The sequence below is a fragment of the Chrysemys picta genome, chromosome 2 (genome assembly GCF_011386835.1).
Source record: "Chrysemys picta bellii isolate R12L10 chromosome 2, ASM1138683v2, whole genome shotgun sequence".
Classification (NCBI taxonomy): Eukaryota; Metazoa; Chordata; order Testudines; family Emydidae; genus Chrysemys; species Chrysemys picta.
Window position 1 is genome coordinate 13,561,704 of NC_088792.1, and position 17,161 is coordinate 13,578,864.

A 17,161-nucleotide genomic window follows, 5' to 3' on the forward strand; every position below is an offset into this window, starting at 1 on the left:
AATATCCAACCTAGACCTCCCCCACTGCAACTTGAGACCATTACTCCTTGTTCTGTCATCTGCCACCACTGAGAACAGCCGAGCTCCATCCTCTTTGGAACCCCCTTTCAGGTAGTTAAAAGCAGCTATCAAATTCCCCCTCATTCTTCTCTTCTGCAGACTAAACAATCCCAGTTCCCTCAGCCTCTCCTCATAAATCATGTACTCCAGCCCCCTAATCATTTTTGTTGCCCTCCGCTGGACTCTTTCCAATTTTTCCACATCCTTCTTGTAGTGTGGGGCCCAAAACTGGACACAGTACTCCAGATGAGGCCTCGCCAATGCTGAGGATCTGACCTTACTTTTTTCTAAATCAGGTTGCTTATTATTCAAACAGGCTGTCAAGGCGGGATAGCTAGTGGGATAACTAGTGGGACCCCCAGGGGCCCATGACTGACAGCGAGCAATGGAAGCCGAGCAGTTTAGTGTAAGGCCATATCCTAATGATCTCAGGAGTACGGACTGGCTTCATTTGAAAGTCAAGTTGACGAATAAATTAGGGCGAGAGAGGCCAGAAGGGAGACGATCAGCGATGTATATTCCTGTCTCCCCAGCTGGAGGCTTTCTCGGTCGTTTTATTCTGTAAGTGTTAGAGAAAGTCCTACTTTGACAGCCCTAGAAACGGATGTGCTTTATCTGGCTACACAACAAATACGGCACAGTCCAAGCTGCCACATATGGCCCCTCAGACCGTCTCCAACCTGACCTGGAGGGATCACCTCTAGCACAGCTCAGTCTCCTTGTCTCATCAATCCGCAGCCGGCGTCGAGAATGCCAACCTAAAGCTGACTGTGATAAAGCGCGTTGTTACCTGTCCACTGAGAACTGGACCGAAAGCACCAAACTCATCTCATGCAGCCCACCCAACTGCCTCCGGATGGCAAGCCAAGGGTTTAAACTGACCCTACCTACTTTTCCGAATTATTTGTGAGCAGCTAAAACATGATCTGCTTTCCAAGGGGACTCTAACATTCCAGCTACGGCTGGTAGACGTGTCCTAGCTCCCAGCGGACCCCGTGCATGGCGTGCAGAGGGTAATTGCTTTCTCTTTCTGTCACTGCAAACAGCAAAGCTAATCGACAGCAGGCTTTCATTGCTGGGGCGAGCCCAGGCAATAAGTAATTTCTATTCACCTATCAAGAAAAATGCAAGTACCAGAACTAGGATGGCTGTGTGCATTTATTTTTGTATTAAAGAACCTTGACTCTGCTCCTTTAAGGAAATGGCACGTTCACCACTGACCTAGCTACATCGTACTATTAGGCAGCGTTGCCCATTAGTAGCAGTCGTAGTAATAGGGTAGTGCCAAGAGGTGGCAACTCAGTTGCGGCCCCTGCTGTACACAGTGCTGTTTAAAATGCACAGTGAAAGCCTGCCCCTGCCCTTTAGAGCTCACACTCTAAAGAGGGGAGACAGACAAAGGACAGGAGGAGAAACAGAGACCCCAAGTTTCCTGACTCTCAGGCTAATGATCTACCCAGTAGACCACACTGCCTCCTTTGTCCTGTGGATGCAGTTGTACTGCTATAAAGGTGCTTATACTGTTCAAGAAGGGGAATAAGCTATACAGCTATTAGGCACCTTTATACTAGTACAACTGCGTCCACACTAGGGATTGTACTGATCTAATTGTATCAGTAACAATCGCATCCCTAATCAAAATAGTTCATAGATACATAGAGTCTAAGGCCAGAAGGGTCCACTGTGATCATCTAGTCTGACCTCCTGGATTGCACGGGCCATAGGACTTCCCTGAATTAATCCCTCTTGGAATTAGACCAGATCTTTCCGGAAAAAAATCCAATCTTCATTTAAAAATTGCCAGTGACGGAGAATCCACCAAGGCCCTTGGTAAATTGTTCCAACAGTTAATTGACTTGTTAATTACCCTCACTGGTAAAAAAAATTACACCATGTTTGTAGTCTGAATTTGTCTGGCTTCAACATCCAGCCACTGGATCTTGGATCCCAGATTGGTTAAAAAACAAAAACAAAACAAAAAACTGTGTATAGGCCAGGCCTGAGATTCGGGAGACCTACAATCTATTCCCGTTCTGCTGGATGATCTTGGACAAGTCATTTAATTTCTCCGTGCCTCAGTTTCCCCATCTAGAAGATGGGGAGAATAATGCTTGCCATATTTGTAAAGTGTTTTGCAATTGTGGTTGATGAGGTGCTAAGTGTTGTTATTCTGACCAAAAGTGACGTGTGTGTTTGTCTCCATGTGTGTCCATATCCTGAATGTATTTATATATGGTGTCAATAATAAGTACTTTTGTTTGTTTGTTTGTTTGTTTACTTGGTTATCTGCCTTCCAAAATGATTGTTATTCCATGTGGAAAAGCCATGTTTAAGAGATTCAGTGGTTAAAGGCCAGTGAGATTTTAGCAAGCTCCAATTACCTCCTTCTATTTTCTTCCAATTATTAAACTGACGAATGAATCAATAGCATTCGAGACCTGGTTTTGAGCCGAGAGCATCAATGTTCCTGACTGATGGATTAAACTGCCACGCGCTATGTCTGAGTACCCGCTGCTGGGGTCACCGCTTTGTGAACATTACCAGTTCCATTTAGTAAAGACGACGTCATCACAGGAAATAGTCATAAGGACATAACAATGGCCCTACTGGGTCAGACCAAAGGTCCATCTAGCCCAGTATCCTGTCTTCTGACAGTGGCCAGTGCCAGGTGCCCCAGAGGGAATGAACAGAACAGGTAATCATCAAGTGATCCATCCCCTGTCGCTACTCCCACCTTCTGGCAAACAGAGGCTAGGGACACCATTCCTGCCCATCCTGGCTAATAGCCATTGATGGGCCTATCCTCCAGGAATTTATCGAGTTATTTTTTGAACCCTGTTATGGTCTTGGCCTTCACAACATCCTCTGGCAAGGAGTTCCACAGGTTGACTGAGAGTTGTGTGAAGAAATAATTCCTTTTGTTTTAAACCTGCTGCCTATTAATTTCATTTGGTGACCCCTAGTTCTTGTCTTATGAGAAGTAGTAAACAACACTTCCTTATCTACTTTCTCTACACCCATCATGATTTTATAGACCTCTATCATATCTCCCCTTAGCTGTCTCTTTTCCAAGGTGAAAAGTCCCAGTCTTATTAATCTCTCCTCATACAAGAAGGCTAACGGCATTTTGGGCTGTATAAGTAGGGGCATTGCCAGCAGATCGAGGAACGTGATCGTTCCCCTTTATTCGACATTGGTGAGGCCTCATCTGGAATACTGTGTCCAGTTTTGGGCCCCACACTACAAGAAGGATGTGGAAAAATTGGAAAGAGTCCAGTGGAGGGCAACAAAAATGATTAGGGGTCTGGAGCACATGACTTATGAGGAGAGGCTGAGGGAACTGGGATTGTTTAGTCTCCAGAAGAGAAGAATGAGGGGGGATTTGATAGCAGCCTTCAACTACCTGAAGGGGGGTTCCAAAGAGGATGGAGCTCGGCTGTTCTCAGTGGTGGCAGATGACAGAACAAGGAGCAATGGTCTCAAGTTGCAGTGGGGGAGGTCCAGGTTGGATATCAGGAAAAACTATTTCACTAGGAGGGTGGTGAAACACTGGAATGCGTTACCTAGGGAGGTGGTGGAGTCTCCTTCCTTGGAGGTTTTTAAGGCCCGGCTTGACAAAGCCCTGGCTGGGATGATTTAGCTGGGAATTGGTCCTGCTTTGAGCAGGAGGTTGGACTAGATGACCTCTTGAGGTCCCTTCCAACTCTGATATTCTATGAATCTATGATTCTATGATTCTAAGCTGTTCCATACCCCTAATCTTTTTTGTTGCCCTTTTCTGAACCTTTTCCAATTCCAATATATCTTTTTTGAGATGGGGCGACCACATCTGCACACTGTATTCAAGATGTGGGCGTACCATGGATTTATATAGAGGCAACATGATATTTTCTGTCCTATTATCTATCCCTTTCTCAATTATTCCCAGCATTCTGTTCGTTTTTTTGACTGCCGCTGCACATTGAGTGGATGTTTTCAGAGAACTATCCACAATGATTCCAAGATCTCTTTCTTGAGTGGTAACAGCTAATTTAGGCCCCAACGTTTTATATGTTTAGTTGGGATTATGTTTTCCAATGTGTATTACTTTGCATTTATCAACACTGAATTTCATCTGCCATTTTGTTGCCCAGCCACCCAGTTTTGAGAGATCCTTTTGTAGCTCTTCGCAGTCTGTCTGGGACTTAACTATCTTGAGCAATTTTGTATCATCTGCAAATTTAGTCACCTCACTGTTTACTCCTTTTTCTAGATCATTTATGAATATGTTGAATAGGACTGGGCCCAGTACAGACCACTGGGGGAACACCACTATTTACCACTCTCCATTCTGAAAACTGACCATTTATTCCTATACTTTGTTTCCTATCTTTTAACCACTTACCAATCCATAGAGCACCTTCCTTCTTATCCCATGATTGTTTACTTTGCTTAAGAGCCTTTGGTGAGGGGCCTTGTCAAAGGGTTTCTGAAAAGCTAAGTACACTATATCCACTGGTTTACACTGATTCAGTCTTACCCATGCACCGGATAATAAAGCACGTAGCATAAAATGGTTTGCAGCGGAATTCCTGTGTGCCTGGGTTAGTCTTGTAAGCGGGGGAATGGTCCCGCTATTGTGGGGAACTTTTCTGGCTTCTGCACTACCCCGGTGAAGTGGGATAGCGAAAGGATCTGAGTCCTCGCTCCCGCTTCCTTTACCCAGAGGCCTCCCTGCCCTTGAGGACTCCCCTTCCACTCTCCTGTCTGGCAGAGTCCTCCTAAACCTTGACAAGGCTGGGCCCAGGATTCCTGGGGGGCTCGACCCCCAACCCTGCTGTGGTCACCCAGGACAGGGCCTAGGGTGTCCCCACTCCAGGGTACTCTCTTTGCACTGGGCACCTCCCTGACCCACTGATCATTTCATACAATTTAAAGCAAATACAAGTTGTTTAATTAACAATTAATTTTAAAAAGGAATAAGGAAAAATGGGAAAAGTTAAAGGAAACACATCACCCTGCTCTGTGGCAGGGAACATCACAAACAGTGTCTCTGGAACGTCAGGGCAGTTCACAGTCTGTTCCTTGTCGGTCCCAGGCTCCTTCTCAGGCCCTGGCTGTGCTGCAGAGACGCTGCGGGTCGGACACTTGCTCTGGCGGTGGCCTCACGCTCTCAGGTTCTAGGTGGCAGGACCCTTCTTCCCAGCGTCGCCCCTGCTCCGTCAGGGTTACAATCCCCCTCCAGGTCTGGCCTGCAGAGCCTCTTGGCTGAGGCGTCTCCCTGCGCTGGGCCCACTGCCCAGGGTCCCCCTCGCTCTCCCCGGCTGCTCCCCGCACCCAGCTCCTGACTGCTCCAGCCCCGGCTCCAGCTCCAGCTCCAGCCCCAGCTCCACACTGCCTCAGCACAGCTGCGGCTGCTCTGCCTCCAGCTCCCTGGGCTGCTTGTCTGGCCCCTCTGGCTCTGGTTGCTGCAGCTCTCCCCACAGGACAGCTCTGCTCTCTCTGGGCTGTGCTCTGGCTTTGGGGCTGCAGCTCTGCTCCCAGCAGCTTAGCACGGGCCCCTGCTCTCTCCTTAGCTCGGCCCCACTCTGTCTGACTCAGTCCATTCCAGTTCACACGGAGGACCGGACCCCTCTGGCCTCCTGACTCCCTGATTAGCTGCCCGCCCTGTCAATCAGGCTGATCTGGAGCATTGGCCTCTCCCCATTGTTCCTGGGGACTGTCAGTCTCAGGCTCCTGATTTCCCATCGACCCCTCCCCTTTTAGGGCTGGGAGCTAGCCAACCAAAACACCCCCACTGAATGTTAGTAAGGGGGCAACAGTCCCCTTACAGTCTGATCCTTGAGGGCCTGCTCCAGGAGGCGATGAGGAGTTCTGAGCCGTGCTGATTGTTCTCAGCTGTCATGCTCAGCATCTCTCATAGATTCATAAGTCAGAAGGGACCATCATGATCATCTAGTCTGACCTCCTGCACGTGGCAGGCCACAGAACCTCACCCATCCGCTCCTGCAATCAGGGCCGGTTTTAGTAAGTGTGGGACCCGATTCGAATACCCGGCGGCAGTCCAGGTCTTTGGCAGCAATTCGGCGGAGGGTCCTTCACTCACTCCTGGTCTTCTGCGGTGCTGAAGGACCCACCGCCGAAATGCCACCGAAGACCAGGAGCGAGTGAAGGACCCACCGCCAATGTGCCGCCGAAGACCCAGACCGCTGCCAGGTGAGTGAAAAAATTTAAAAGGCGCCTAAGTTAGGCGCTCTTCTTTAGGGCGCAGAGCCCTCTTAGGCGCGGGCGCGGGGCCCTCTTAGACGTGGGGCCCGATTCAGGGGAATCGGCCTAAAGCCGGCCCTGCCTGCAATAGACCCAAAACCTCTTGCTGAGTTACTGAAGTCCTCAAATCGGGGTTTAAAGACTTCAAGTTACAGAGAATTCACCCTTTGCACTAATTTAAACTTGTAAGTGACCCGTGCCCCATGCTGCAGAGGAAGGTGAAAAAACCTCAGGGCCTCTGCCAATCAGACCTGGGCGAAAATTCCTTCCTGATCCCAAATATGGGGATCAGTTAGACCCTGAGCATGTGGGCAAGACCCACCAGCCAGACACCTGGGAAAGAATTCTCTGTAGTAACGCCCCATCTAATGTCCCATCAACAGCTGTTGGAGATATTTGCTGCATGCAGTCGCAGATCGGCTACATGCCATTTTTAGCCAATCCCATCATACCATCCTCACTATAAACTTACCAAGCTCAGCTGAGTCTTGCAGCCAGTTAGGTTTTTTACCCCAATTGCTCCTGTCCGATAACACCTGGCAGAATCCATCCCTCACAAGCGCCGTGCCTCAGTTCCCTTGTCTGTCAAATAATTCGTTATCTAGCGAATCTATCGGTGGAAGGTGCTAACAGGGTCCCAGCACGCGGGCATTTACACACCAATACCTGGGTACTCCCCATAGGGATACAGTGAGCTGCTATTGGGGTGCAAAGCTCGCATGCGGTGGATCAGAAGCTATTGAAACCGTTAGGACATGGCCCCTTCAGTTCCTGGGGGACACACTGAGCACTAGATGACACCGGCATTGTTGCAGCCTGGTGCTAGGATCTGCAGGTTTTGAACCCCCGGATTTAGAGGAAAACATACTGGGCCGGACCCGCTCCGGGGGCCTGCTCCTGTCCCATTGCAATCCAGGGGCCTTTTGCCAGGGCCAGCAGGATTTCTGGGAGAAACTACAATTCCCAGAAGGCTCTGCGAGCTTGGGAACATTCCAAGCGAGCCCGGTTCCCCGCAAAGCTAACGGTGCAGAAGAAAGGACGCGGGGTGAGATTTCGCCCCCCCCCCTTCCTCGCGCCGCCCGTGCACGGGATCGCGGCCGCGCTGAAATCCAGCCCGGCACTGTCCGGCTGCAGAGTCCAGCCTCTCCCTCGGCGCTCACCCTTTGCTGCTGGTCTTTGTTTCGTTTCACCCTTCCTCCGGTAGCTCTCACTGCACTGGGCACAGACTTCCTCTAGGTCAGCAGCAGCTGCGATTGCAACATAAGTTGCAGCCAAGTCACAAACCATGTTGTCCCTCGGGTTCCAGGGGAGGAAAATGCCTGCAGGGATGGACTGCTCAGGTAAGACCTTTTCAGCAAACGGCTCGGGTGTGTATTTCACATCCTAGCCCAAATGAGGACGCTCCCCGCCCCCATCCGGGAAAGGGATCATATTCTGCCCTCAATTCAACCCCAAATCAGTGGGGCGGGGGAGTTGTAACTGAGGGCAGAGTCTGGCCTTCTGTGATCTGGATACTAGAAAATATCAGTGGGGATTTGTTATTTTGATCTGGGCCAAATTTAGTAAGAAGCGAGCTGTCTGGCATTTGCCAAAACTAAAAGGCAGCTAAAATGTTTTCGTGGAAAGGGACCGTGGTGATCCTCTAGTCTGGTCTCCTGCATAACACAGGCCGGAGAATGTCACCTACTGATTCCTGTATCGGGTCCAATAATGGGTTGGGTGATTGTGCATATCTCTTAACAAGACATCCAGTCTGTTTAAAGATTCCAGAGATGGAGAGATTACTGCTGCTAATCCCTTCCAATGTTAATTACCCTCACTGGTAAAAATATGCTGTTGAACTTTACTGACACAATTTCCAGCCACAGGATCTTGTTATGCCTTTGTCTGCTAGACTGAAATACCCTCAGAATTCTGGGCTATGATCAAGTCACCTCCGTTGCTGGCCCAGATCGAATCTTTAAATACACACACCAGAATCAAGCCAGGGTTCTGCTTGGAAGAGGGTATTTTTTGTTTGTTTTTTCAATTAAAGCATTCCAGGTCATTTTCTCTATTATCGTCCTATGTAACACCATATTCAATTCAGTTCATACAGCACTGCTACTGATGCAGGGGACAAATGATGTTCTGTTCAATATCTTCATCAATGATTTAGATAACGGCATAGACAGTACACTTATAAAGTTTACGGACGATACCAAGCTGGGAGGGGTTGCAAGTGCTTTGGAGGGTAGGATTAAAATTCAAAATGATCTGGACAAACTAGAGAAATGGTCTGAAGTAAACAGGATGAAATTCAGTAAGAACAAATGCAAAGTACTCCGTTTAGGAAGGAACAATCAGTTGCACACATGCAAAATGGGAAATGACTGCCTAGGAAGGAGTACTGCGGAAAAGGATCTGGGGGTCATAGTGGATCACAAGCTAAATATGAGTCAACAGTGTTACACTTGCAAAAAAAGCGAACATCCTTCTGGGGTGTATTAGCAGGAGCGTTGTAAACAAACACGAGAAGTAATTCTTCTGCTCTACTCCGCGCTGATTAGGCCTCAACTGGAGCATTGTGTCCAGTTCTGGGCACCACATTTCAGGAAGGATGTGGATAAATTGGAGAGAGTCCAGAGAAGAGCAACAAAAATTATTAAAGGTCTAGAAAACATGACCTATGAGGGAAGTTTGAAAAAATGGGGTTTGTTTTGTCTGGAAAAGAGAAGACTGAGAGGGGACATGATAACAGTTTTCAAGTATGTAAAAGGTTGTTACAAGGAGGAGGAAGAAAAATTGTTTTTCTTAACCTCTGAGGATAGAACAAGAAGCAATGGGCTTAAATTGCAGCCAGGAAGACTTAGAGGTTGGACGTTAGGAAAAACTTCCTAACTGTCAGGGTGGTTAAGCACTGGGATAAATTGTGGAGGTTGTGGAATCTCCATCATTGGAGATTTTTAAGAGCAGGTTACACCAACGCCTGTCCGGAATGTCTAGATAATACTTAGTCCTGCCATGAGTGCAGGGGACTGGACTAGATGAGCTCTCGAGGTCCCTTCCAGTCCTATGGTTCTATGAATCTCATTAATTTCAGCATCAGGGGGTAGCCGTGTTAGTCTGTATCTACAAAAACAACAAGGAGTCTGGTGGCACCTTAAAGACTAACAGATTTATTTGGGCATAAGCTTTCGTGAGTAAAAACCTCACTTCTTCGGATGCATAGAGTGTGCATCCGAAGAAGTGAGGTTTTTACTCACGAAAGCTTATGCCCAAATAAATCTGTTAGTCTTTAAGGTGCCACCAGACTCCTTGTTGTTTTTATTAATTTCAGCAGGAGCTGAGTTGGTTTATCCAAAGGCAGAATTGCAGTCCATGCAACTGAATGAAAAATAGTTCTCATCTGCAGTTTTCTGTCTGTTTATCTGGTCAGTTACCCATGTGACCGTTGGTATCTGAGCGCTGTATATTGGCAACCGCTCCACCCAATCAGCAGCGCAATATATGTACCTCGTCTGCACTTTCACGGCTGTATCCAGAGGTTTAGAAATCTCCCATTTCCACGCTTCCCTGCCTTTAAAGCAGTAGTTACTTTCCTACTTCCTGCTTTCTTAGCCCCCTCCACAACGGCATCCCCCCAACATCCCATTCCCTCAGCGACAGCATCCCCAATGTCCTATCCCTGCGGCGACAGCATTCTCCAGTAACCCATACCTTCCTCACTTCTGCCTTCAGGCCTCCCTCCTTGTTGGAATTCTAGGAAATGATTTCCTATGCATATGTGGCCCTGTGATTCAACGGTCCGAACTTGTCCAATGGACAGGGCAGAGCACCTAGATTCCACCACTGCCAAGGTCACACAATCTAACCTTTCTGTGCCTCAGTTTCCCCATCTGTAATATGGAGGCAATGATACTTCCCTGCCTTTACAAAGTGCTTTGAGATCTGCCAATGAAAAGTGCCAAGTGTTAATATTGCAAATGCTGCCAACTTTGATTTTATCCTAACTTTTGAAAAGGTTAGCCTCTCTGTGCCTCCATCTTCCTATCTGAATAATGAGGCAGGTCATAATTGTTATTGTGAGACTTAATTAATTAATGTTTGTAAAATTTCTTGAGATCCTCAGATAAAAAAAGACGTCATTAAAGGGATTATTCTTACTGTAACCCGCTGGTGAGTGTGTGTTACACATCCTCCTCAGTGCCTGATCCACAGAGGAGAGGAATCTGTTTCAGCCGCACCTCTAGAGCCTTTGCTCTTTAATGTAAGCTGTAGCGGCTCAGGCTTTTACCTCTGGAGGTTCCTGGTTCAATCTCTGGTGTGTCAGCCGAGATGGCAGCCATCACATTAGCACAAGCAGTGTTATCAGTAGCACATGGAATAATATCTGGACTTTCTTTTTGCTTTAATCCAGCATGCTAAACCTCCAAGACTGACTGAGGCATACGACGAGAACAGGAGCCCCACCGCAATGCCAGGGAAAGGGAGTTCTGAACGTTAAGAGAACAGCTCTGCTGTTGGGTTGAAAGGAAAAACTCCATGAGAAAATGCAACCCAAGGAAGAACCAGAGCTATCCAGTTAGCTGCATGACCCTTGGCACCTCAGGATCTGTGCTGCATGTTGTCAACCTCTCCTCCTGGTCAGCAGAGCAACCCGGGCCCATCAGCTGCACTTTGACTATTGCATCATTGACTTTTCTATAACCGCCCCTTGCCAACCTTCCAACCGTCCCTCCCCATCCCCTCCACCGGCTCCCTAGCAGCTGCCTGGCCTAGCAAAGAGAACCCAGACACAGAAGAATCACATCCACGTGCTGTCTGGCGCCACCATGAAAGACCCTGCAAAGCGCGCAGCCCAGAAGACGCATATGTGCCCAGACTGTGGGAAATCCTTCAGCAAGAAGGGAAATCTGAAGAGACACCAGAGGATCCACACAGCAGAGGAGCTCTACCCGTGCGGTGAGTGCGGGAGGCGCTTCACCACGAGGGGACACCTTACCACCCACCAGAGCATCCACACCGGAGAGAGGCCTTTCCAGTGTGACGAGTGCGGACGGTGCTTCCGGCTGGAGATCTGCCTGGCTGCCCACCAGAAGACACACACCAAAGGCGGGCCGTATATCTGTGTCCACTGTGGGAAGAGCCTGAGCACACGCATCTACTTCAGCATCCACATGAGAACCCACAAGGAAAAGCGGCCGTACGCCTGCACCGAGTGCGGGAAGAGCTTTGTGAAGAAGGGGACGCTGACGGCACACAAGGAGATACACAAACGGGATAAGCCTTTCAAGTGCTCCGACTGCAGCCGGTGCTTTGGCCAGAGCGCAACACTGGTGGCTCACCAGAAAATCCACCTCCGTGGGGGGCCATTCATATGCACCGAGTGCGGGAAAAGCTTGAGCACCAAGAGGTATTTTAACGTCCACCAGAGGAACCACGCAAAGCAGAGGCTACAGGAAGCCTCTGGACACGTAAATGGCGTTCCTCTCCGGGTCATCCAGATTAAAGAGGAACCGGACGTGACCTTCAAACAGGAGGATAGCTTTAGCCTGGGGAAGAACATTACAATACCAGGAGCTCCCTCAGAGGACGGACCCCAGGAAGGTCCTGATTGTGGAACCCAATCCAGCCCAAAGATCCTTGTTAGCACTCCGTGGGGAATCCAGACTAAGGAGGAACCAGACACATACCCTGAACACGAGAGAAACATCATTACAGTAGCCCACCAGAACCCTTACATCAAGGAGGAACCACAAGCCAGCCCCGACTATGACAACCAATTCAATCCAAAGATGCCTCTCTTTCCTCCATGGGGAATCCAGGCTACAAAGGAAGCTGGGGTGGACAACGAACACCAGAGAGATGTCACTATGATCGGCAGTGTTGCGGCCTGCCAGAAACCCCGCATCAAGGAAGAACCACAGGAGAGCACCGACCATGGAAGCAACTTCAGTCAAAAGACATCTCTTGGCACCATCCAGAGGATCCAGATTAAAGAGGGAGCCGGGGCAGATGGCGAACATGGGGAAAGCTGCAGCCCAAAGAAAAAACACAGAAAACGCCAGAGAACCAGCGAAGAGGGGACTTCCGGTGCATGTACCGAGAGCCGGGCAAACACAAAATGCAAGAAAAATCCCTTGACGAAGGACGGTCCCAAAGCGGAGAGGATATTTCCGTGTCCCGAGTGTGGGAAAAGCTTCAACCAGAAGTCGAATCTTACTAGGCACCGGAAGATCCACACCAGTGAGGGGCCTTATAAGTGCAACGAGTGCGGGGAGAGTTTCCGGATGAACAGGAAGCTCATCAGGCATCAGAGGATCCACATGAGTGAGCCTTTTAAATGCACCGAGTGTGGGAAAAGCTTCACCCAGCGGTCAAACCTCGTGAGGCACCAGCGGATCCACACCAGGGAGGAGCCATACAAATGTCCCGAATGCGAGAAGACCTTCAATCAGAAGGCCAACCTCTTCAGGCACCAGACGATCCACATCAGGATGGGACCGTGCAAATGCACCAAGTGTGGGAAATGCTTCACTCAGAAGAAAAACCTTATTAGACACCAGACGCTGCACTCCAGGGGTGGGGCTTATAAATGCACGGTGTGTGGGAAACGGTACAGGCTGAAGAAATATCTGAGGAGGCACCAGAAAATCCATATGAGGGAGGGACCCACCGGGCGTGCAAAACGGGGGGGAAAGCTGGGGGCACCGGCGAGCATTAGCAACCACCCCCAGACCCACCCAGAACAAAGAGCGCTCCCGGCTGTGAAAAGTGAGGAGAGCAACCTCTAGCCACAGAGCAAAGCCCACAAAGGAAGGTGATAAGCATGGACCAAATTCTGCAGTCTTTAGTGGAGCAAAACTCCTACTATAAACAGAAGGAGGCAGTGTGGCTGGGATTCAGGAGACCTGCGTCCAGTTCCTGGGTCTGTCACTTGGGCAAGTCAGTTTCCCTCCCCGTGCCTCAGTTTCCTCATCTGTAAAATGAGGTTAAGGATACTGACCTCCTTGGTAAAGAGCGAGGTAGTAGAATTATTAACCAGAGATTTGCTCCATTGAAGAATGCGGAGTTTAGCCCAATCAGCCCCAACTCTTACACAGGCTGAATGTATTAAACAGGTGCAAAGCATTGATTTCGAGTGTACCATTTTGCTTCTGGAAAAGAAGTGGGGAATGTATCTGCTGAGCCTGGCTCTGAGAAATGGGCATCGCCCACATGGACATCGCTCCCATTGATACCAGAGGTCAGCTGACATAAAGGCCAGCGTTTTCAAACCGGGGGGCGGGGGGGCGGCGAGATTAGGCTGCAGAATGAAAGCTGTCTCAGGCTGGGCACCTAACATGGAAATACTCAAACTCAGTGGCCACTTTTGAAAATTTGGCTGGCAGTGAGCAAATGCTGCTCTCCCAGTACATCTACGCTGAAGTTGGATGTGTACTTTCCAGCTTGGGTAGACGTACACACAGTAGGTTTGAGAGAGTAGGAGTCCCCTGCCATCTAGGAGACCAGTCAGCAACTCCATGAAACACACAGTTCTCTTAATCCCAGAATAAACACTACTGGACAATCCCTGAACTTGCTCAGTACCAACCAGGTCCTTCCTAGTTCAAAGACAAGGCCTGGCTGAAAGTTAATACATGAGCAGGGACAGGAGGTCACAATGAGGTGGGGAAGAGTCACAGGAGTTTATGACACCAGCCACATAATGCAATGAGACTAAAGGCTTGTCTAAGCTTGAAACGCTACAGTTCTCCCATTGGCATAAGTGATCCATCTCCCCGAGAGGTGCTAGCTAGATCAACGGAAGGTAGTCTGTCTACACCAGGGGTTAGGGCAGCATAACTACGTCGCTCAGGAGAGTGGGTTTTTCACACCCCTGAATGATGTAGCTGGGTCGACCTTATTTTTTGGGGTAGACCGGGGCTGAGCTAGCATGCTAAACCCAGCAGTGTAGCCACAACGACATGAATCTCGGAGAGGGTTGTGCTCTGGTGGTTAGCCCGTGCCGCTGGCCACTTCCTAAAAATATTGCTCTGGCTCAATCAGAGCTAGCACACGTACACCTCCCCGAGCTGGAGCTGACACCTTCGCTGCAGTGTAGACATCCCCTCGGACATATCCATGCAAAGCTGGTGCCTGGGTGTAAGCGAGAGCGGCCATCTCGGTCTAGCATCTTGCTATGTCTGTGACTAGAGGAAATAGAAGATCTTCCAGAAGCATCAATAGCTTCAGCAGCCCAGGATAGGTGCTCTTTCGTACTCTCTCTTTTTTCCCCAGAAAGTGATTCTGAAGGTCACTACGGGATTTTGAATTTACTGGGCATTATTTAGGGATTAAAGAAAGAAGCAATCACAATCCCTGGGACAGGCTGCACCCCTTGTGGACTGGGGCCTCCATGGACTAGAAGAACAGAAACCCTTTATCCTTTAGATCGGTCCGGTTTCATCGTGCTTGTGCGGTGAGAGCTGCGAAGTGGCTTGGGGGCAAGTAACAGAGTTCACCACTCTTTCTTGCTCTCTGCTACTTCGTTATAATGGCATGTATTCAATCTCAGACTATGGGATCTTTAATGTGGTGGGTTGGCTGGCAGGGGGCACCACTGGGGCTTGAAGAACATTGGCAGACCAGGGATCTGGAGGGAGCCCGAGACCAGCACAGCCAGACACTGCGCCCAACCACCCCAGAGTGCTCTCAGCAATGTTGCTTATGTGACTGAAGTGAACACAGCAGCTGAGGGACGTGCACTAAGGATCACTGCGTCGCTGGAATTCTTATAGGAGTAGAGTCAAGTCAAGTAGTGGTCAGTTATTAGGCATTAGTTCTACAGCTTGATTTTGTATATGAAAAGGAAGCTTCTCCTTCATATCATCCCCCCAAGAGATGGGCTTAGATTTACCCCCATGGCATAGGTGTTGCAGCGATCGTTGAGCCCAAGGGGCAGGACTCATGTCTGGGCAGGAAGGCAGGTGGCTGCAGAGGGAAGGACAATTTTAATCTCTGTCTGGGGTCTCCATAGGAACCACACTGGAGGAGGTGGCTTAGGAGATAAGCTGAATCAGTCCATCTCCTGGATGGTAGTGCCCAGTCCCTTGGGACTTGATCCACGCCAGGTAGACTATCAACCTCCAGGGGCATGGAGATTGCGTTGCACTAGAAGAACACGGTGGAACGTACGCAATGAATCTAGGACAATATACTAGGCCTCCCACAGCAGGGAATATACCAGAGCTCCTCACTTGAGGGCCCGAATGTGTAACCAAGAGAAGAATTATTTATCCCCCCATTCTTTGGATGTAATTGTTTTCTTCTCCTTAGACTAGTTTTGTGGCCTAGAGATTTACCCCAGAGGAAGCAGCTGTTTGAGGATTTTGTTTTGTGTGTCGATACTTCTTTTAATAAGAGACATAGAACAATAAGCTGCCCTCAATCCATCTACTCCGCTTTCCCAGGCATCGCTGGGCATAGCACCATGGACCGAGGGCAGCAGCCGGACCTCAACTCGTGGGGGAAACCAGTACTGACAGATTATACAGTCTCCTCAATAAAGTAAGTATTTTAAAAAAACAAACAAAAATCAAGCCTCCATTCTGCTTTGTACCACTGGTCCCTAATTGCAGAATCGGACTGCCCCATACCCCCAGCACATGAGTATTTGAGTGAAATGGATTTCTGATGTCAATGATACGTTGCCCTGTATTGTTCTTCATGCATACGGCAATGCTTTGTGATAGCCTGTGTTATATAAGACTTGTCCATTGCAGAGCTAAAGATCTGGGGGAATTCTATGCTATAAAAAAGTATGACACAGCTTGGAAAATGCCATCATTTGGTTGTGCTGTCATTTCCACAGCCTGGCTCCGCAGCCAGTGGACAGGACAAAACTTGACAGAGAACATGGTGGACTTATGGGAGTGCTGCTACTGTGGCCTGACTAAAGCATTAGGCTGGGACTCAGCTGATGTAGGTTCTATTCCCAGCTCTGCCATTGCTCTGCTTGGAGAACTTGGGCAAGTCACATCGCTGCTCTGTGCCTCAGTTTTCCTCTTCTGTAAAATGGGGATAAATGTATAAAACACTTAGAGATCTAGTAGTGAAAAGTGCTATATAAGAGTAGAGCTAAGTATTAGTATTGGTACTTCCCCAGGACCGCGTGGAGGCCTCTCTGTGGATATATCATGGAGACTGAGCTCCCCCGGGAAGGAGTAGAATCAAGGACCAGTGCTCACTGTGGCATTGCACTCATCTGGCGCCTTGGACAGGTAGGCCCAGGGGATATCCCATCAGGCAACATTAAACGCCCACAGAGCACCCTCGCCAGTAGCAGGCACTCTGCCAATGGGAGTACAGGTCCGGGGGAGTCAGGAGCCAGCACTGTACTACCTGGCAGTTCCATTGCCTGGGCATCTCCAGGATCTGCAGGCATGAGCGATCCCACTCCCTGTCCTCTCTGTGCCCTCTCCAGGGATTGCTTCCTGGATCCTGCAGCCGGTCAGCCTCAGAGCCCCTCTCACAGCAGAGACATACATGGCAGCTGCTGCTGGCACCGGGCACTTGCCCCATTGTATTCGGACCTCCTGCCTTGAGCTTTGTGGGCTGCAGGCCCTCAGTGAGGCGTGGATGGTTTGTCAGGGGAAAAGTCACAACACTGCAGGGAACACAAATGCAAAAGTCACATCACTTCTTAATAAAATCGCCTTCATTCCGCAATAAAGCCCGTTTACTAAAATCCCGCCCGCTCTCCCCTCCCCTCCAGCACTGAAGGCAGACAAAGGCAAACGCACAGCGCAGCGAGGGAGAAGAGGCTGTGGGGTCTGACTCTGCTCTCCAAGATCAAAGGCGGGGCTGACGCTGTTGGGCGTTACGGCAGAGT

General features: G+C 49.3%; 1 protein-coding gene across 2 annotated transcripts; it reads left to right on the forward strand.

The window, feature by feature from the left end:
* The first annotated feature begins 7,279 nt into the window (after window positions 1-7,279).
* LOC101948047 (zinc finger protein 260-like) lies at window positions 7,280-15,865 on the forward strand. Of its 2 annotated transcripts, none has more exons than XM_008163019.4 (2): window positions 7,280-7,646; window positions 10,706-15,865. In XM_008163019.4, exon 2 carries the CDS (start codon window positions 11,121-11,123, stop codon window positions 13,080-13,082), a length of 1,962 nt encoding a protein of 653 aa, XP_008161241.4. In that variant the 5' UTR covers window positions 7,280-7,646; window positions 10,706-11,120; the 3' UTR covers window positions 13,083-15,865. The 2 variants fall into 2 exon arrangements, with proteins under 2 accessions (XP_008161241.4, XP_065438746.1); XM_065582674.1 differs by having other exon boundaries at window positions 7,280-9,397; window positions 9,629-13,421.
* The last annotated feature ends 1,296 nt before the right edge of the window (window positions 15,866-17,161 follow it).

Excerpts from the sequence above, each read along its gene's own strand:
- LOC101948047 (XM_008163019.4), top strand. The coding sequence starts at position 11,121 with ATGAAAGACCCTGCAAAGCGCGCAGCCCAGAAGACGCATATGTGCCCA.